The sequence below is a fragment of the Podarcis melisellensis genome (assembly GCF_964234715.1).
Source record: "Podarcis melisellensis genome assembly, chromosome: 6".
Lineage (NCBI taxonomy): Eukaryota > Metazoa > Chordata > Lepidosauria > Squamata > Lacertidae > Podarcis > Podarcis melisellensis.
In genome coordinates, this window is record NC_138538.1 from 34,403,919 (window position 1) to 34,425,106 (window position 21,188).

Genomic DNA, 21,188 nt, shown 5'->3' on the forward strand with positions numbered 1-21,188 from the left:
ATTAAAATATATCTCCCAAGGCAAATGGATACCAACAACAACAATTGTGGTCTTCAGTGGCAATGTAATCATGTCCTACATGCCACTGCTGAAATCTGAAATAGCTCTGGATGAAAACTGGAGAGCATCCATGGCGTCCTCAGCTGGCAGGACAGTGGCTTTGGCAATACTGATTCTCTGCAGTGCTTTGAAGGGGATGAGGAAGAGTTTTTCCATGCTCTGCCTTTGCTTGCAAAATGCTCCCTTTAAGATCAGAGTGAGATGGGGACTTAGAGCAGGAGGGAGAGGGAGTCTTGCAAAGCCTTTTGAGGGTCCCCCCCTCTTCCCTTTTATGTCCCTAATCTTACACCAGACTTTAATCTCCACTCATGGGTTGATGAATGGAGATTAAACCCTGCTGCCTACAGTGAGTGATTCTGTTCCCTGCTGAAAATAGGAACATGCAACCAATGTAGGGAGGTGCTGAAACCGAATGGTTCCTGGAAGTCTCCGACTGGCCATGTTGGAGGCTTCTTAGTGACAATAGTGTTCTGCTTAACAATCCTAACATACCGTTGTCTTTTTTTATTGCAGCTTTTGCCTGCCTTCTAAATAGAGCCCTGGGGAAGGGAGGAAAGACAACAGAAAAAGCAAAGCCAGAAAGGGGGCTGGGCGGGGAGAAGAGGTTTTCTTTAAAATATAAAGTTGTGGGGAGGGAGACTGACAATGATTTTGAACAAAGGGGAGAAGCAATGTGGGGGGCAGTCTGCAGAGACTGAAGAGGAATAACTGGAAGACAAAGCTCCATCCTGGGCAGGAAAAGAACTAGAGGAGGTATCTTGGGTTATATGGATGACCCTGAAGACTTTCATGAGTTTCCCTGCTTTCCTAGGCATAACCCACCCAATGAAGAAAAACAAGCATGAAGCAACATACATACTGTATTTTCCTGTGTATCGGATGAGATTTTTTGACTCAAAAATCACATCAAAAAACTGGGGTCTTCCAATACACAGATAGTGGCAAGGGGGTGGGGAGCAGCGTGCCGCCAGCCAGCTCGTTGGCGGAAGCACGGCTTCCCCCGATGCCGCAGCAAGCGGGGAGCGATCTGGGGGGTGTTTCCTGCCCACAGCTACATTGGGGGGGGGGGGGAAGAAGCTGCTCGTTGGCGGGAACACACCTTCCCCTAATGCTGCTGCAAGCTTCAGGCGCTCCATGGGTCGTTTCCCGCACGCAGCGGCATTGGGGGAGGTTGCGCTCCTGGGAGCGCAATCTATGGAGTGTTTCCTGCCCGCAGCTGCGTGGGGGGGGGGGGGAGAGAGGCTCAACAACTTTGGGCTATCTCCCCTCATTTTCCTAAAATTGAGTCCCCCAAAATAAGGGGGTCTTCTACAAGGGGGCGTCTAATAGACGGAAAAATATGGTACTTCATATTTTATATAACAGGGCATGTTTCTCCAGTTCTAATTCATGCCCAATTCATTTGGCCCATGATGCTGGGATCTATGTCTCCTGGAGCAAAAAAGGTTTCCCACCCTTGATGTAAACATAACCCCTCAAGAAACCAAAGGCGAACAAGTCCTCTGCAATGGGACTAGATCAATTCCTGAGTTAAGAAAGCGTGCCAGAAAATTAACTTGTTTTGACCATAGATAGAAAAGACAAAAAAAGTTACCTTCTTGCTTCCCTTTTTTCTAAGTGGCCTAAAAATAAGAAAAAAACAAAAGTATTTGTACCTGTCAGTAGACAAAGAGCTGGCTGGCATTGTTCCCATCGGCCGATGCTGTAGGGCTGGACTCTGCTTGGCAGAGTTTGTTCCTGATGGGGGACCACGATGCTCTGATCAAGACAGAAGAGAGAGATTAGAAGTACCCTGCACATTTCAACAGTATTTTAAAAAGGGGGGGGGGAGTCAAATATACTATTTTTGTGGCTTCTAGTTCTGCTCTGCCTTAATGCACTGAGTATAAAAGCACTTTGCCTGCTGAAAACCCTCTCACACCGCCATTAAGAAGCAGAGGTTCTCCTTTTAATTAGAACTTAATTGGACCAAAGTACAGACATGTGCTAGAAGAGATGAGATCACAAAGTGTGGAACAAACCACAGGTGCAGGGAGGGAACCTATGGTATATTTATTTAAAGTTTTCTTCTTTACATTTATGATTCGGCAACCCTCCTCTGAATGTTAGTCCAAATTATATTTGTACAAGCAAGGATGGAAGAAATTGGATTATAAATATGGAATATAACATCAAATGGAACTGTCTCTGTAAATAAAGGAAAGAGGGAGGAAAGCTCTATTTTGCAAAAGGTTTATGATGGAAACTTAGAGCTGACTCTTCCCCATCCTTTATTATTTACAAAGTGAACTGAATAACACGAAGAGGACTTGGAATTCAATTTGATTGGAAGTATAATTGCTCATATATCTTGAGTTGGAAGGAAGGATGAAAGGTGTCTGTGAACTGCCAAAGAACTGATAAGGTTCTTTATTGAGTTATCTGCAGTTTGACAGACCGCTCTTCTTCCCAGGCTGAAAAAATGGTGACAAAAGGTTATTTACAGTCATACCTCGAGTTGTGTTTGCTTCACGTTGCGTTTTTTCAGGTTATGAACGCGGCAAACCTGGAAGTGTTTACTTCCGGGTTTGCCGCTTTGTGCATGCGCAGGAGCGATCTGCACACTTCCCTACATGAAAACCCCTGGATGGATCTGCTTGACTACTGGCAGGCTTAAGGACTCTGGAGGGGCTTGTCTGCAAATTTCATCTACTTATGTGAAAAGGAATAAAATAAGCTGCAGCAGTTCTTAAAATTCCACATTATATTAAATGGAGACAAAATAGGTTCAGTTTTAACAGATCTGATTTGGACATGGATAATGAATCAAAATGGAACTGCAGAGTGGATCCAAAGCAGATCAGGCTGCCTCCAAATGCTACAGACACAAGACCAAATTTTGAATCTTAGCAGAATAAGGCCTTACTGGTGCCTCTGCCTCCAACACAGCATACACAGTGATTAGATGAGGGGCGGCAAAACCCTCCAAATGTTGTTGGATTCCAACTCCCATCAGCCCCAGCCAGCCTGGCAAATAGCTAGGGATGATGGGCCCTGGAATCCAGCAACATCTGGATTAATTTCCCTGGATTAGATGCTCACAGTAAGCCCAGCCACACTTACAAAAACAAATGCTTTCTGAAACATAAGGCGCCACTCAGAAAGGAACAAAGCATATTCTAACAAAACAATCTCCCTCAGTGAAAAACCTTAAAGAACAGATTTTAGCCCAGTATGAACTGGTAAATATTAGAAGAAGCAAAAAGGCTTGGATAACTTTGAGTCTAACGACACTAGGTGTGCCGAGTTAATGCTTTCCCTCCTTTAATGCAAATTCATTCACATCTGGAATACTTTGTGGTAAGATTAATGGCCTTAACACTATTCCTTAACACAGATTTCTACATTAGGTTCCATTTTCCCAGCCATGCAAGAAAACCCTGTAGAGTTCAGCACAGAATTGCTTGGCCTTATTACTATGAAATGCCTTGAATATCCCCGCCCCCATAAAGACAAATGTCAACATTTTCTCCTGTTTTACACTCAAGAGTTTTAATTAATAAGCACAGGTAGGGAAAAGGCCATCTGTCTGTACTCATTCCCCTCTCCACTGCTCATCCCCTTCCGCCTGCATTTCTACTTTCTACATGACTGGGGCTGACAAGCTTCTGTTTTGAGCAAAATGCTAACATAATGCTTTGTGGAGCATGAAGCACAATTTGTTTTTCTTTAAATTAAAGAGACTATGGGAACAAAAAACAGAGAAAGTTACAAGTTGGCATTTCTAGATGCTAAAAAGAGTTTAATAGTGGGTTTTTTAATTTCTAGTTTAGGGTGTTTCAACTAATGGAAACACAACAAGGAAAAGCAAAGTCAGTAGTAGTTAGTATGCTATGGTGATGCAGGTTCAAAAGCTGCTTTTCTTTCTTTGTTTATAGTCCTACTGATCAGTTAATGGATGGAGGTATAGATCATCCTTATGAAACAGAACATAAGAAGAGCCTGCTGTATCAGGCCAATGGCTCATCTGGTTTAGCATCCTGTCTCACTGTAGCAGGACCCATGCACAAGTCCACCCTCCACTCCAGCAATTTATTCCTACTACTGAACCAATCCCTGATCCACAAGGTCCTCTTATTCCATGGCTGCTATGCTTACTTAGGAATCTTTGGTGAACTACCTTGTCAAAAGCATTTTGAAAACTGAAGTACACTATGTCAGGCATCCCCAACCTGCCGCCCTCCAGATCTTTTGGCCTACAACTCCCATGATCCCTAGCTAACAGGACCAGTGCTCAGGGATGATGGGAATAGTAATCCAAAATATCTGGAGGGCCGAAGGTTGGGGATACCTGCACTATGTTTACCATTTCACTAATGCTTGTTGGCACTCTCAAAAAACTCTAATAGGTTTGTGATATGTGACTCTGCTTCAGCAAGCCTTGTTCTTCTATATGCTTGGTTATTTAATCCTTAACAATACTTTCTGCCAGTTTTCCCAAGACAGATGTTAACTTAACCTGCCTATAATTTACAGGATCTCCCTGGATTCAGTTTCTAAAATTGGTGTTATATTGGCTAGTTTGCATTTTTCAGGTATGGAGTCTGATCTTAGGGACAAGCTACTTATTTTTGTTTAGAAGATCAACCATTTCACAGTTGAGTTCTTTGAGAACTCTCTGGCTGCTGCCATCTGGACCTGGTGACTTGTCAGTTTTTATTTTGTCCATTAGGCCTAAAACTTCATATCTTGTCACAACTATTTGCCTCTGTTCCTCAGATTCCTTTCCTGCAAAGAGAGATTCCTGCAAAGAATTCATTCAGCTTCTCTGCAATCTCTTTATCCTCCTTTAGCACACATTTGAATCTCTTGACATCCAAAGGTCCAACCACCTCCTTAGACTAGGGTTGCCATATTTCAAGAAGTAAAAATCCAGGTGGCCAGCGGCTAAACAAAATCTATTCAGCTTTTTTTCTTTGTGCAAAATTTTTGAGCTTTTTTATTTGTGAGGTTGCTAGCAGGGCCACTGATGTCTGCCACTGCCGATTGCGCTAATTCCCCAACAGGGAAGAGGCAGAGGGCCAGCTCCAAGCACTTGCCGGGCTCTGGCAACCCCAGTCCCAGCTCTCATCATGAGTCCCTAGCTGTCACCTCCTCTAGCACTCCCAGCCCTGGCGCTACTCACAGACTTTGGGCTCCAGGTGGCCCAAATGGAGCAGGAAAAGGAAGCAGCAGTGGTGGTGGCTTCCTTAGTGGCCACTGCCAGCCCAGGGTGGGAAAGAGCCACGCAGGCCTAGTAGCGATGCTGGTAGCGTGCAGGCCTCGCACACATTCACCTCCGGCCAAAACGAACGCTTCCGCTTCTGGGGCACAGTTTAAAAATAAAATAAAATAAATCTCCCCATAAACCCAGGCATTTCCTATAAAATGCAACCCTCCCCCCCGGATGGGGAAGTAGGAGCCCAAAAGAAGACATGTCTGGGATTTTCAGACATACAGCAAGCCTACCCTAGACAGTCTGCTATGAATGTATTTAAAGAGCCTCTTGCCATTGGTCTTAATGTTTTCAGCAATGCATTCCTCATTGTTATTTTTTTTTAGCATCCCTTACTGTTTGTTTGTACTCACCACCCCACAAATGTTTGAGTTCCCTTTCCTTTTCATTTGGACAAAACTTCTATTTTTTGAAAGAAGCCTAATAGCTTCTTCAATTCTGCTCTTTAACCACACTGGCATGAACACTAGCTCCTCCCTCAGTGATATAGCTGTAACCACCAAATATTTTGTGATCTGGACACTTGCACATATTTCAAGTACACCTACCTGAACTCAGCTTTATATTAAGCAATTTTCTATAAATCATTAACTTATGTAACCCACAAGAAAGTATCCTCTGAACCTTGTAGATGTCTGACTGCCTGGTCTTTCTTTTGCAATCATTTTTTTTTCTTTATGTATTCTTGGGTCCTCTTTTTACCTTCAATTTTATCTGCAAAAATCCAGGGAACAGAAAATTGGGTACATCTCTAAATTTCTGCAGTTGGCTCACTTCTCAAGCATTTAGAGCAGTGTTTCCCAACCTTGTGCCTCCAGCTGTTTTTGGACTACAATTCCCACCATCCCTTGCCACTGGTCTTGCTAGTCAGGGATGATGGGAGTTGTAGTTCAAAAACAGCTGGAGGCACAAGGTTGGGAAACACTGATTTAGAGAAAATAGCAGATTGTGGTGGCAACGATTCAAACCCAAAGACAAAAGAGACTACCATGAGTTGTTTTAAACTGTTTTTAATGTTGTATTTTAAATTGTTGTAACCTGCCCTGGGGGCCTTTTGGATGAGGGGCAGGAACAATAACAAAAATAATCTCAATGTCATCTTCTCTCCCCTTTAATATAAAAAAAATGAAATTGGGAGTGGGGGGAAATGTGAAAGCCTTTCCTTGAAAATAATGGATGTTGTAAGTATAAAAGCCTTGACAAGTAGATAAATTATGTCTTTGATATTCTGTCACAAGTCATAACATGTGAAATCAGTGGAATCAATATTATGGCAGGTTGGTTTTAGGTGATTATTATTCAATACTGTAGAAAGCCATCTTTCTGGCAAAATATCAATAGCAAGTTTAATTACATGCACAGGCAGTAGTCTGGAAAAAAGCATACCAGTAAACTGAGCTAAAGAAGAGCTTCCTTTCAAGTGATTAGATTTTACATATTTATACTGAACTGCTTGTGTAGGGAAAATACTATATGGGGACAATGCTACATCAGCAGATGGGATTTCAGAATAATAAAAAGTCATTTTGTTACTTAGAGGACTAGGTTGTTTTGATGCACAGTATTTTGCATCAGCCTGGCTGGTTTGAAGGGAGAAGTTAGATGTGACAGGAGGAGATTGCCACCCAATCCCTGCAAAGTGAGATGGGAAAAAATTAAAAACACAGCCCTATTCTTACCTCATTCTCTACCCCCTCTCCCAAAGTTGGACTCCATGAAGTAGCCTCTGCTAGAGGGATAAAAGTAACTTGGTGGGGACTGACAGCAGATCGGTGGTTCGTTTTCCACTCCTACTTACCCATGTAGTACTTTAAAATCTTCCTTGCCCTGATTTTCACTCATTTTGTAAGGACTTGGCTAATGTCTGGGTAAATGAAAATTTTGCCAGATGCAAAAGCAAGTTTCTTTGGTGGGGAAATTTCAGGTGCAAGCAACCACATCTAATTTCAAAATGGTGGTGGTGGGGTTAGAGGAGGGCCTTCAATGGAGATAATAAGGTCTGGGAAGACTCATGGGATAGAAAGCTCCAGGCAATCAGTCTCCAAACTGCTTGATGCTTTTTAGGTAATGGTCAAGTCCTTTGCCCCAAAATGGACTGACAACTAGTATGGCCATTTAAGAACTGTGACATACGCATGCTACAGATGCTACCTGAGTCTACATGTAATACTGGTCTGGGTAGGAGCACGAAGTGCAACTCCATCTAAAACAGATTGATCACCACCTCCCTGGCCTACACCACCTACAAAAAGGACCTCTGTCTTAGTTGGATTGGGTTGCACTTTGATGACCCTGATCCAGTTCATTACTGACTCTGGACTATGATTCAGTATCTTCACTGTCCCATCCCATTCTGAAGAAAAGGAGAAAGGGAGCTAGGTGTCACCAGACTGCTAATGACATCGCAATGCAAATCCCCAAAAGACTTAATTAAGCAGCTTCATGTAGATGTTGAACAGCACTGGGGACAATAAAGAACCCTGCAGGACATGGCACAGGGACCATCAGAAGTTCTTTCATACCACTTTCTGGAATTGACTGTCCAGATAGGAATGAAACCAGTGGAATACATGACCCTTCAATCCGAAACCCATTCAATTCATTGAGATACAGTGGAACCTTGGGTTGTGGATGTAATCCATGATGGAGGGACGTCCACAACCCGCAACACTGACATCCTGAAACGCCACATCTGTGCATGCGCAATTTAGCGCTTCTGCACAAGCGTGATTTAGTGCTTCTGCGCATGCAGCAAAAACCGGAAGTAACCTGTTCCAGTACTTCTGGGTTTCCCACAGTCCGCAACCCGAAAACACGTAACCTGAAGCATCCGTAACATGAGGTATGACTGTAGGTAATATTGAAAGCATCTGAAAAGATCCAGGTTGTGACCATGTGGCAGCTGAATCTTATTGTACCTAGAAAGTACAACAATAACATTCTTACCTTCTTCAGCAACAACAGTGAGTGTGACAGTGTTCCCTGCATCTTTGATTAACTGCACAATGTTTTCATGTGAGAGGTCTACGATTGATTGGCCATTCACTGCTGATATTCTATCTCCCACTTTCAGTTTTCCACAGTGATCAGCTGGACTCCCTTCAATGACACGCCCAATTTTATGCGGAATCACTGAAGAATGAACAAAAGTCATATCAATGTCTCTACTACACACTGTTATATGGGCACTGTTATCCATTATCATTTACACAAACCACTGCATGAGCACACAATGCTTAGTCTACGAACCATGAATCTAAAAAGTCTGTACCTTCTGGAAGGATTAACTGTGGAAGCCTCCATCTGATAGCCTATGACCATAGTGAAATGATCATCAGATCAAAATATGTAGTACTCAATTTGGAGTTATAGGCAGTGCTGGATTACCCAAAATGCAGATTAAGCACGTGGTTAGGGAACCAGCAAAGATGGGCAAAAATGAAAAAGAGAGGGTTAGTTTTGTTCGTGTTGTTTAAATGATATTTGATATTTCAGAAAAAGACAGTTTGTGATGAACTCATTGATCTAATGAGTGACGAAGTTCATTCAGTTGTTGTGGATGAAATAAGTACTGCTGGGTAGTTCAATTTATCTGTCGACTCTACACCTGGTATTTCACCTACTGATCGGTTGTACTAAGACATGTCTCTCACACAGATGGAAAACCTTCCCCATGTTAAAGGTTGCTTTTAGAAAGGGGTTCAAAAGCTTTCTTAGCTGCAACCATGTCGGGCACAGGAAGGGGAATGCATGTAGGGCTGGTTCAAAAGGGCCCAGTTCCAACTGAACCCAGGGGATATCCATTGAGTCTTTAATAATTCAAATCAATTGTTTTAATTCCAAGACCTCATAATAATATTTAAGATGCAACATCTCTGGGCCGCCCTACTAATGGGGGTCTATACAGTGCTATGTTTCCCCCTAGATATAAAACTTAAATAAGGCTTGCCACTGAATGAAGTAAGGTTCTCTTTTCTTATTCACTTGCTGGTCAGCTACACAAAGGGGAGCAAGATTCCCACTGCCATGTGGTGGAAATAGAGAAACTGCCCATTGAATTTGAAATCTCCTGTCTGGCAACTTTATCTTACTAGATCTTCCCTTTAACTGCTTAACTATTATTTACTATTCTCCAGTTTTTTGAGGGTGATCTTATTAGCTCTCCAATTATTTTGAAATGTATCATCAAGTGATTCTGAGGTGCCCTCCTGCTCAGCTTATGGGTCTGTGGAGGGAAATTATTAAATCTACATGCATCTGTTTATTTTGCCATTATTCTACTTTTCTGAAACCCTGAAGGTCTAAAGCAGAAAGAGACTGAATTCTGCCTAGATCCTTGCAGCTGCTCATACTCCCTCTGTGATTAGCTGCTCACACAACACTGCACATATAGGCAGTTTTTGTTATGATTCCATTCCCAAGATCCCAAGTATCCATCAATTTTTTATGCCTGCTGCTTTTCCCCACACATGTTGTTAGCACCCTGGGTGACATCTTACATACCAAGTAAACTAGAATCACTCCAAACCTTGCGTGGTAGCTGGAAGTCTGAACTGCTTTGTATAGAACTGATGCTTTATTCTAAACTATGCATCACATGAAGGAAACAGATGGGACAGAGGTGTGCGGAGCTGTACTTAGCAAAATTACCAAATGGCATTTCAAACTATGACAGTAAATCTCATGCAGTTTCAGAAAGCCACCAGCAATTTGAGATTATCTTATTCAGGCTTGTAATTGATGAAATAGCTGCCACAAAGAAGATGACAGATATGGCTTCTAGTTTTTAATTCTATTGGATGTCTACCATGTGGGTTTTTTTGGTATTTCTTCTCAGTTTTAATCTAATTAATGTTATATTGTGTCTATAAATGAAAAGAATAACGTGTCAATATAAACATACTACACATTGCAAAATCACTACTACTGTTAAGACTTTTAACTCAAGAGTTAACACAGAGTGGGCTAACTTTCAATTGTAAAAAAGTATCAAAGTGCAAATTGTAATGAAACAAACAATACTTTGAAAGTATTCCACAAACCCTAGGCCTGATATTATTGTCTTTATGATGCTGAAAAAAAATGTTCATTATCTTCCAGAACTTTCTACCAAAGCTCCCCATTTTCTGTTCCAAACGATACTTCTTCCATTGGGTCTGGGTTTTGGTTTTGGTTTTTTTTACAGGGGGCACAAGAATGTTTTGCATTATGCAGCATCAGGATTACACAGAAAAATTGGCTTAGTTATCAAAAACAATTTCCTTTCTGATGTGGTCTAAGCACTGATTAGGCAGCATGAAAATAGTATTTCATATTTCTAACACAGGGCACATAATCAACTCAACAGCATCAGAGGGTGACAGCTCCAGTTCTAATAGTTTCCATAGCAACTGCCTTTTAAAAAAGAGGATGACTCTCCAAGTACTGACCTAGTACCATTGCAATAGCTATTTTTTACACTGCTCCTTGCTACTTCATGAAGTGTACTGTGAGAAATCAGTTTACATACAAATCATTCTTAAAAGCATAGTCTCAGACAATACAATCTGAAAATAACCATTATATTCTTACCTTTTTTCTGTGCAACTAAGTGGGGAAAGAGTCAACTATGAAAATAATCCTAAGTGTCTCTTTCCCTCTCTCTCTCTCTCTCTCACACACACACACACTTTAAAAAATCACTCCATTAACAGCAACCAAAAGAACAGCTATTGAGAAAATAACAGATTAGGATTTATGGTCAATGTACCCAAAAGGAATCCAGAAATGAACATTTTTAACAAAAAAGATATTGGATGAGTTTAAACAAATCTGCAATTTCATTATCTGTATTTTGTTTTAATTTTATGAACAAATATTACTAAAACAATATTCTGGGAAATATATAGAATTTTTTGTCGTAGTTATTCATATGAGGTAGGAAAAATCTAAAGGTGTTCAGGAGAATATAGCTGAGAATTTGTTTTTAAATATATTCTTAATGAACATGAAATTAACATTTTATTGTTTTGGTACTAGAAGAATAAGGTTTCTAAATGTATTTTTGGTTGACATTTGACCAGAAAATGCCAGGCTTACCTACTCTTTTGCCTTTAACAGAAGCTTAATAAACAGGTGAAACTCTTCATATTCACTATACATCAGATCTGATCTGATCGTGTCTAAACATATCCAACATGTTAAGATATCTGCAGTCAGTTTTACTGACAAGAGTATCTTTGTTCAAGTGTCAAGTAAGGATACAAATCCACTATTGCACACATGGACTCCAGCTTGATTGGTTTTCCTGAGTTAAGTCATATTTGTTGTTAAATGCAACACACTATGCTTCCCCCCCAAAAGAAACATTGCAAAAATCTTCCATCTATATTATATATGCCACAAATCTATGTCTGAGGCACAACTAGCTTTCTGAGACTGCATTTAATTTACATAGGGTTTTAAGATGGATAACTATAAAAACAGCCAGCAGGCTAAAACAATACTAAGAACAGTAAACTGATTAAACATTTCCAAGTTAAAATGCCATGGGCCTAAGCAATTAAAATGTTTTCACCTGATAAAGAATATTCATTGGGATTGGTTTTAGGAGGACTGCCCCCAGAGAAGGCATTCCAAAATCAGGTGCCACAACAGAAAAGGGCAGATCATTGGTCACCACATGGATTAACTCAGTAAACTGAGATGCATGAAAAAGAGCCTTACCAAATTACCATAAAGAAGGGGGAACTCCTTGGGATACCTCAGTCCCATGCAACAGGGGCCCTAATAAGCACCCCAAATTAAGCCCAGAAAGACACAAGAAACTAGTACAGCTTTTTCTTAAAGCTAGGAAGATATGCTCTGAATAACCAGGGTCAGACAACCAAGGCCAGCTGCTTGTTTTTGTACAAAAAAAAGGCCAATGCAATTCTGGGCTGCATCAATAGGAGTATAGCATCTAGATCAAGGGAAGTAATAGTGCCACTGTATTCTGCTCTGGTCAGACCTCACCTGGAGTACTGTGTCCAGTTCTGGGCACCACAGTTCAAGAAGGACACTGACAAACTGGAACGTGTCCAGAGGAGGGCAACCAAAATGGTCAAAGGCCTGGAAACGATGCCTTATGAGGAACGGCTAAGGGAGCTGGGCATGTTTAGCCTGGAGAAGAGGAGGTTAAGGGGTGATATGACAGCCATGTTCAAATATATAAAAGGATGTCACATAGAGGAGGGAGAAAGGTTGTTTTCTGCTGCTCCAGAGAAGTGGACACGGAGCAATGGATCCAAACTACAAGAAAGAAGATTCCACCTAAACATGAGGAAGAACTTCCTGACAGTAAGAGCTGTTCAACAGTGGAATTTGCTGCCAAGGAGTGTGGTGGAGTCTCCTTCTTTGGAGGTCTTTAAGCAGAGGCTTGACAACCATATGTCAGGAGTGCTCTGATGGTGTTTCCTGCTTGGCAGGGGGTTGGACTCGATGGCCCTTGTTGTCTCTTCCAACTCTATGATTCTATGATTCTATGAAAATGAAGTTTCGGAGATACCTTCAAGGGGTAGCCCCTAATGCAACATGAAATAGTCAGTTATGGATATTACCACAGCATAGGTAACAACAGCTAGACCGTTATTTCTTTCCAGTTGACAGCACTGGTTGTACAAACATAGCAAATGTATTACTTCAGAGGAAACAACTCTTAGGCTGTGTATACTACAGAACAGGGGTTGCCAACATGTTTTGACTCATGGGCCCTTTTACAAACTTGAGAAACTGCTGAGGGCTTTCTACCCATCCACCCGTTGTTTTTAGGTAAGGAATGGGAGTGGGAAACCCTCTTTAGCCTGAGGGCCATATTCCCTTTAGGACAACCTTCTGGCAGCTGCACGTCAGTGGTGGGTAGCGTCAGAAGCAAAAGTGAGCAGAGCAATGACTGCAAATTACACCTTTGTATGCCACTTTGGCTGTTTCCCTATCCTCCATTCAGACCTTATAATGGTCCAGGGATACATTACAGGCGAAGCAAAAACAGGTCAGGAAGGTGCAATGCAGGGGTGGTGAGGGGTGTGGTCTAGAAAGATGGGGTGACTCTGGGGAGGAGATGTGGCATAGGAAGAGTCTCAAGGGCCATATAAAAAGGCCTGGAGGGTTGCACTCAGCCTCTAGACCAGAAGTTCCCCACTCTTGAGGTAAAGCCTTAAATTATTTGGGGAGTAAATGTTAAATGGTTCAGACAATGGAAGGATGCAACTCCAGCCCAACTCCCTTGATAAGCAAGGCAGACAACCAATTTTTTAGTACTTACCACCAGGTGGTGGCTTGTTTTTCGAGGTAAGAATCACAAAGCCAAATCCTTCATTCTCCTTCCGTTGCAGCACAACATCATAGGCTTCTGGGAATTGCTTGGTGTGTAGCTCTACTCGGTTTAGCCTAGGAGAGCCGTTCTGCGAGGAAATGGGAACTTGGGGTGATGATTCTTCTTCTAGTTGTTTATCTACTATTGAATACCACAGAAATAGACAGAGGAATGAATCAGGAATGATGCTCAGTATGTAGCTAGATGTATTAACATTTACATGCAACCAATAAATTGAAAAGATATGTGCAGAGCAGCTAAAAGCAAAAAATGGATTCAAAAGTGCACCCCAACACATTAATATTTCAGATCATTAAACAATTAAAGAACACATGCTATGTTACAACTAACAATATAAACATTAATTATGTGTTTAGAAGTGTTTCTCCGTGTTTAAATCAACACCAAACTGTGCTTGTAAACATACTACAGTAGGCATTGCCCCAGTTTTTAGCACAGAGAATGCCAAGAGGTTATTTTAAACATTTTTTTATTCATTTGGAAAATCATAATCAGGGCTGATATTGCATAAAGTGCTCTCCAGAAATGTAATCTTTATAAGAACAATGATCTCATGTGCCCTTGAGTCATGGAAACAAGGGAACTGCCAGCAAATTATTGTGCCTTTTGAATGGGTCCCATTCATGAGCATCTTAAGATTTCTTTTTCTTTAAGTAATCTCACTGAAACAATGAGCACTAGTACTGTAAAGTACATGCAGCACTATAGAAAATCTAGGCTGGTCATACAGGCTGAGGTTCAAAGACAAAAAGTGCTTTTCTTTGGTCAATCCGTTCATACTTTTCAGATGGCCTCCCCACATACTCAGTCAAACTGATCTTCTCATTCTATAAGAGAGGCTGAGAGGTACAATATAAACCTATTTGTTACTTAACACATCTTCATTCTAAACAGGAGACAGAGAAGCTGCCTGTCATCTCTCTTTTCCCTTTCTTATCGCTGACTTGTGTCCATAACAGGAATCAAAACATATCATAATATTAATACATTAACAGCTTCCAGGTATTCGGAGTTGGGAGGGCAGGAATCAGCAAGATGCCTATCGAAAACCCAACTTTAGCAAATGCTGGAGGAAGGACTGGCCCATGACGATGGACAATATGAGCTGATCCCACTAACCATACCACTCCCAACCTCCAATGACTTCTAGCTGTGAATTCAGTGGGAGCTCAGCCTTCTGTTTCTGTTCTAAGCCATGACCCTAATCTAGAGCTATAATACCAGTTGCAACAACATAACAGTAACTGCCACCATCACCACCAGTAAGAAAAAATACCGTTGCCATAAGGAAGGCAACAGTCCACATGGCAAATTGCTGGCATTCCTAGCCACCTCCATCAACTGGATTTCTTTCTTTTTTAAAAAAAGATTTGAATGCATATACATTGCATATAGCAATATTCAGCAGTACTTCTAATGTACCAGATACAAGAATGGCTGGGTAGGCAAAGAAATAAGTGAGCTTCTCATGGGAGGTCTTTTTAAAAAACAGGCTGGAAGCTGACTAGAGGAATACAATTCCCACTCGGGCTAGTTCAGCAAGCCCTACTACCAGTCTCTTAAATGATGTGAAGCTTTCCCAAAAGCGAATCAATATTAAATATATCATATTTCTATACTGAAAGCTAATGTGGGACTACTTAAAAAAACCCTGAGTATGAATTTCTTTAAAACCTCAATTGTGGTATTAATTCTGAAGCATTAAGAATCTATTAGTATCTTACATCGATACATGGTCGTTTTTACTTTATCACTTTGATTTCTTTCTCATAAATTACATAAAATTGATCATAAGAAGAGTGGATCATCCCTGTAAGAGACATGGAAACACACTTTGGCACTAAATCACTGCCAGGACAGGAGGCAATACCAAGTACAACAGACAGGCTTGACAGATGTGGCACATACCACCAAAGAAGATCTTTCTGCGGACAGTCAGCAGCACCTGGCCATTTCGTGCAGCACTAGTCATTAAATCCAGAACCTGCTTGTGTGATTTCCCTTTGACCAGGATACCATCAATGCATACCAGCTCATCAGCAGCACGGAGTCTACCATCTTTTTCGGCTGCACCCAGTGGGATGATGGCTCCAATGTAGATCTAACAGCAAAGCAGAATAGTTATGCAGGATAAGGAATGCACATACATCACAATATTTAATTGTTCTGGGTTCACCCCCAAATCCCATGTTCCCACAACACTTAAGGGTGAATGTGTGTGTAATCAGTTTTAACAAAAACGAAAGCACCAGGAAAAGTAACATCTGCATCTCGCATTGCAAAACTATGTCCTCTATGGCTGCCTTGAAGCACAGAAGCATCAGCTGGTGCAAAATTCAACAACCTACTTTCTGTCTGGGATGTGTCACTCTAAGCACATTACACTAGTGCATTAAAGTCTTAGATAATGTAAGAATGAACTCTCAAGACCTCAGCCTAGAATACCCATTCAATTTTACAATCTATGTACCATCAAGACTTCAAGAACACGTAGAGATGTTCACAGTTGCTGCATCTCCATTATGGAATACCCTTTCCCTGAAAAGACTGACTCCTGAAGCTTTCAGAAACTGTTAATGTGCTTTAAGCTAAGTTAACTTAGATAGTGGCTATGGATAGGGAAAGACATGGTGGTCCAGTCACTACAATTGGGAGTACTACATTTTTAACTCAGTTACCTATGCTTAATCCCATGGAATGTGGCAGAGTATGTCAAACTAAAAACAAACAAACGTGATCAATGGGAGTTTTGATTCACAGCTCTGCTTACTTGCCTTTATCACCACTTACAACCCTAGAAATGACAGGATGAAACATTGTAGTCGCCCTCTCTGATGCAGAAGGGTCTTTTTATACTGAAGAAGGATGATGTGGGGTGTTCTGTGGGTGCATTATGGCTTTTCTAGCTTCCCTTTCCGACTGCAGCCCCTTTCACCCAATGCAAAACTGTTCCTGAGCATCAGGAGACCTTCCAGACCAGTGTCTAATGCAACGTGGAGGACATGCATTCAGAAAACAAACAACCCCAACTCCTCCCACACAAACGCACTGAAGTTATTTCTGCTCACGTACTGGGCTCTATGGATCCCGGCCCTAATGTAGGAAGCAGCCCAACAATAAGCACGTTTGGGTGTTCCCATGCAGAACAAGAGCAGGGGTGTCCAACTAGAGGAAACAAGGAATGCTTCAGAATTTGTCAAATAAAAAGGGCCAAGCCTGGTAAAGTTTAGCTAAAGCATACAGATGATGTCCTTCCACTCAGCATTTCCCTGCTCCAGCTGAACTGGTTGCCACTTGTGAGGAAAGGGGCAGTGTGGAACATAATGACTTCACTACAAGCATATGCATGAATTCAACTTTACTGGGAGATGTGGCTTGCCAACAAACAGGCCTTTAATTGAATCACGCAATTTGGCCCTTCAAGACTTCACATTCCATCTGAAATTTAAACCCATCACATTTTCAGTGTAGCTGTTAGTTGTATTGGTACTGCAATTTAATCAAGACACAGCTTTTGTAATGATAAATAGTTTTTTATATTTTCAAAGAAAATTGGCTTTTGCAAATAAATAAACAAGATGCTAATCGTTAAATATATTATGTACTTATTGGCAGTTGTCTGCCTGGATAAATTATTTTTGCCTTATTCAGATTTGACCTTAGCATGTCTGTTCATATTATCTCTCATCTATTGCTAAAGTTGATAAAAATCACCTCAGTGAGGACCGCATTGTTTCCTCAATTTCACTGCTCAGTTTTACTTGAAAAGCTATCTTCTGCCTTGTGATTGGTAAATGATAAAACTCCTTCCCTTCTTCTGATTGCTTCGATAAAAAATGTGTGCAAGACTTTAGGGCCTGGAAATTTGATGGCTTTCATATGGAGAAAGCCAATAGTTCTCACCCCAAATCATCTTCAGAAGTTTAATGAGTTCCCTATCAACGAATCAAGCTATAGGTAAAAGTATTTCTTTTTAAAGTTTAGCCACTGATTATAAGAACAGCACAGTTACACTATCATGAAAAAGAGCAAAATATTCTATCAGTGGAATAAACAAATTGCAACCGAGATACTGATAACTTAGTTACTTTATAACTGTGGATTAGCGAAGACAATATTAAGGACAAATAGGATTTACAACAGCTAATGTCTTTACTCACTGACTGATCTGGACCATCTCCTCCAAGAACACGGAAGCCAAAGCCAGACTCTTGCTTTCGAAGAAAAACATCCAAATCTTTTGTATTTGGAGCTAGTTAAGATAAGATGGAGAGAGTTATGTTTGCACTGGGCCATGCTTCCACATTGCAAAAAAGCATAAGCAAAAATGAAAACTTAATCGTTTTATAGATTTTTTAAAAAAGAAATGCTCATTTCTGAAAGTATTTAAAATGTTAAGACACCTGCATGAATTAGACTAACACCCCAGCTGCTCAATATACATACAAAAATATACAAACTGAAAAACACTCGAGCCCCAACTAATCCACTCAGTGAACTAAACCTCCATGGGTTAAAATGGCAGATTGGGTTAAAATGGCTGCAAACTATTTACAAATACTCTGTTAAAGCCTCAGAAAAATCAAAAGAAAAGTTCAAAATAATGTTACAAGGAGATTTGGGTAACTTTAGTTTTAAGCCCTATTTAGATGTTATTACACCATTCAGACTGTTACCTGGGAGTGGGCCTTGGACTCATCTGCTTCCTCCCCCTGCTCCTCTCATCATGGAGACAAGTGAATGACCAAACAACTTTCTGGGTTCATTCGCTTCTCCCATGGTAAGATAGACAGGGGAGGGAGTGTACAATCCTGACTCTTGCTCCCAATACTTCCCTTAGTAAAATCTGGGAAGAGAACACGACCTCAGAGTGTGTAACTATAGTAGGCTCTGGTGAAGATGATATTTGAAACCAAAAAGATAGGTATTAGCTTTTAGATGAAAACTTTAGTAAATGGCACTTAGGCATTCCAACAGGTCAAAACTGGTGTTAAGCTGATTGAAACAAACTTTAGCAGTTATAAGAATCTACCTAAGAACTGCTAAGAACCAGCTTAAAACCAAACTCTTGGGGCACGCTTTACCAACTCTCTCAAAACTTTCCCACTTAGCCAAATTATGTAGATCAAAAACAAATGTTAAGTCAGACAAGTGAAGCAGGTTCAGGTTCAGATTTAACCTTTTAACAAATTTTACCGTAAGCAAATTTCTTCAGCTGGTAGGGAACAGTGTCTTGCAGGACCTTACAGACTAAAAAATGTATTATGGAACAAGCTTTTGTGGACTAGAGAAGTGAACGGTAATCCACAAAAGCTTATGACATAATACATTAGTTAGTCTGCATTGTTTTTGCTGCAGCAAGCCAACATGGCTAACCCTCTGAAAATTCTAGTGATAAGCCAGTGATCTGGCTGCCTTTGACAAAGACTGCTTCCAGGTGACCGGACAGATTTTTTTAAAAAAGTTCTCTGTCTTTGAATCACAAATAACTTACCTAGGTAAGTGTGGGCAAGGTATGCTAGTAAACAACTGAATGACTGGGCTTCAGATAGGACTATCTTCAAGGCAAACTTATCAAGGTTATTCACAAGCCTTCCAGAATTTACTGTCATTAAAATTATGTAACTCCTTGTAGGAATATGATACATATATTAGTATTAATTCAGGATAATTATGATTTCTGTAGCTGTCTTCATATAATTGCCACAAATTTTAATGGGAGTTCATACTTCCCAGCTTGTGACAGCTGAATATTCTGAGCCAGCTTCATTGAGACTTTTTCTTACACTGACTGTATATACAGGGAGTGTAAAGTGGCATGAAACAAGACCATATCAATTTATGTACATCTTTTTAAATGTAAAATAACTATGATTTGAATAGGGACCACTGGGTGGTCAAAGAGAATATAACAGAACCTGCTTCAACTAGGTTGTCCCCTCCCGTGATCATCTACCACCAGCTGCCCTCTGGGAAGGAACTATGAGGCAGACAAAGATAACACCAGATGTCTATTTCTGCTTCAGTTGCACTATCCTGTGGGAAGGATCCTGAAGAGTTGTGCCTTTGTGATTTTCTTATTGTATTTTTATTTTAATTATTACTGTTAACAGCAGGATATAAAATATTGTAAGTCCAATGTTTTCCCATTAATATTTACAAGCTGCACTAGGTTGTGGTGTTGAAGCACCACATTTCAGCTATCATTTTAATTCACAGTTTATAGTTAAAATTGGTTTTAATTGTCAAAAGAAATTTGTCTAATCACATAATACTACTACTAATAATAATAATAATAATTTATACCCCGCCCATCTGGCTGGGTTTCCCCAGCCACTCTGGGTGGCTTCCAGCAAAATATTAAAATACAATAATTCATCAAATATTAAAATCTTCCCTAAACTTCCCTGCTGATAATATGCAATCCTGATTAAAACACATCTTAAGGACAGAACTGGTGGAGTTCTATAATCAAACTTCTATTGACAAAATTAGGAAAAACACTGCTGAAGATGGAATAGAAATGAGACGTCCAACAAAATCTTAATGACAGTTACAAAACAGTAACTAGGTCAATGTCAGAAACTGACTACTGATCTTCCCTACTTCACATATGAAAATCATTGCTGGCTAATAAGTTTCTGAGGGGCAGTGTTGAGATATTTGCATTAGTATCATCTCTACTGAGAGAAAGAGTACAATATTAACAGCATTATGAGACACCCTTCTTCTGAAGAAGAGATCTGTGTCTGTGGTCAGGAAGGGTAATCACATGTGTTCCAATCCTCTATAGCAGTGTTTCCCAAACTTGGTTCTCCACCTGCTTTTGGACTACAATTCCCATCATCCATGTCCACTGATCTTGCCAGCTAGGGATGATGGGAGTTGTAGTCCAAAAACAGCTGGTGACCCAAGCTTGGGAAACACTGCTCTATAGCAAGCATAGGCAAACTCGGCCCTCCAGATGTTTTGGGACTACAACTCCCATCATCAATGACCACTGGTCCTGTTAGCTAGGGGTGATGGGAGTTGTAGTCCCAAAACATCTGAAGGGCTGAGTTTGCCTATGCCTGCTCTATAGGTACCAGAGGAATAAATTTTAAGGTCCAAGCTCAGGTGGTTTAGAGAGATGGTGACTATATGGTGACCAAACTAATTTTATAATTCGTACAAAAAGAACCTTCTCTTCTACTCAGTTTGTACCATATCCCTGATCTTATCTATATGAAAGGATTTTAAACTCTACTGAAATTTATTGCATATATACTTGCCTACCAGTGATGCACCTTGTCTTTTCTAATGTTTTAGTATGAAATTTAAAAACAGAGGCAGCCAGCCAGCCAGCCAGCCATATAATTGCATCTGTTCATACAAGCTGTTTTAAAGCAACAAAAATAAACAAAGATACAATAAAATACAAAATACACCTCTTGCAAAATTGAAATAAGTGTTTTCAAAAATCTTACTTTATTATTACATAAGTTTTCACTGGCTAAAGTCCTCTTTGTCAGATGCTGAATT

General features: G+C 40.5%; 1 protein-coding gene across 4 annotated transcripts in view; it reads right to left on the bottom strand.

Moving 5' to 3' along the window:
* MAGI3 (membrane associated guanylate kinase, WW and PDZ domain containing 3) overlaps nucleotides 1-21,188 on the bottom strand; it is a 112,790-nt gene that overhangs the window by 12,872 nt on the left and 78,730 nt on the right. For 2 of the 4 annotated variants that reach the window (XM_081916274.1, XM_081916276.1), the window contains exons 13-17: nucleotides 17,828-17,919; nucleotides 15,576-15,768; nucleotides 13,596-13,784; nucleotides 8,261-8,446; nucleotides 1,716-1,818 (exon numbers count right to left, since the gene is read on the bottom strand). In XM_081916274.1, coding sequence (XP_081772400.1) covers nucleotides 1,716-1,818; nucleotides 8,261-8,446; nucleotides 13,596-13,784; nucleotides 15,576-15,768; nucleotides 17,828-17,919 — 763 coding nt within the window. Of the gene's footprint in view, nucleotides 1-1,715; nucleotides 1,819-8,260; nucleotides 8,447-13,595; nucleotides 13,788-15,575; nucleotides 15,769-17,827; nucleotides 17,920-21,188 lie in introns of all 4 variants that reach the window. The other 2 variants (XM_081916273.1, XM_081916275.1) reach the window with 1 other exon arrangement.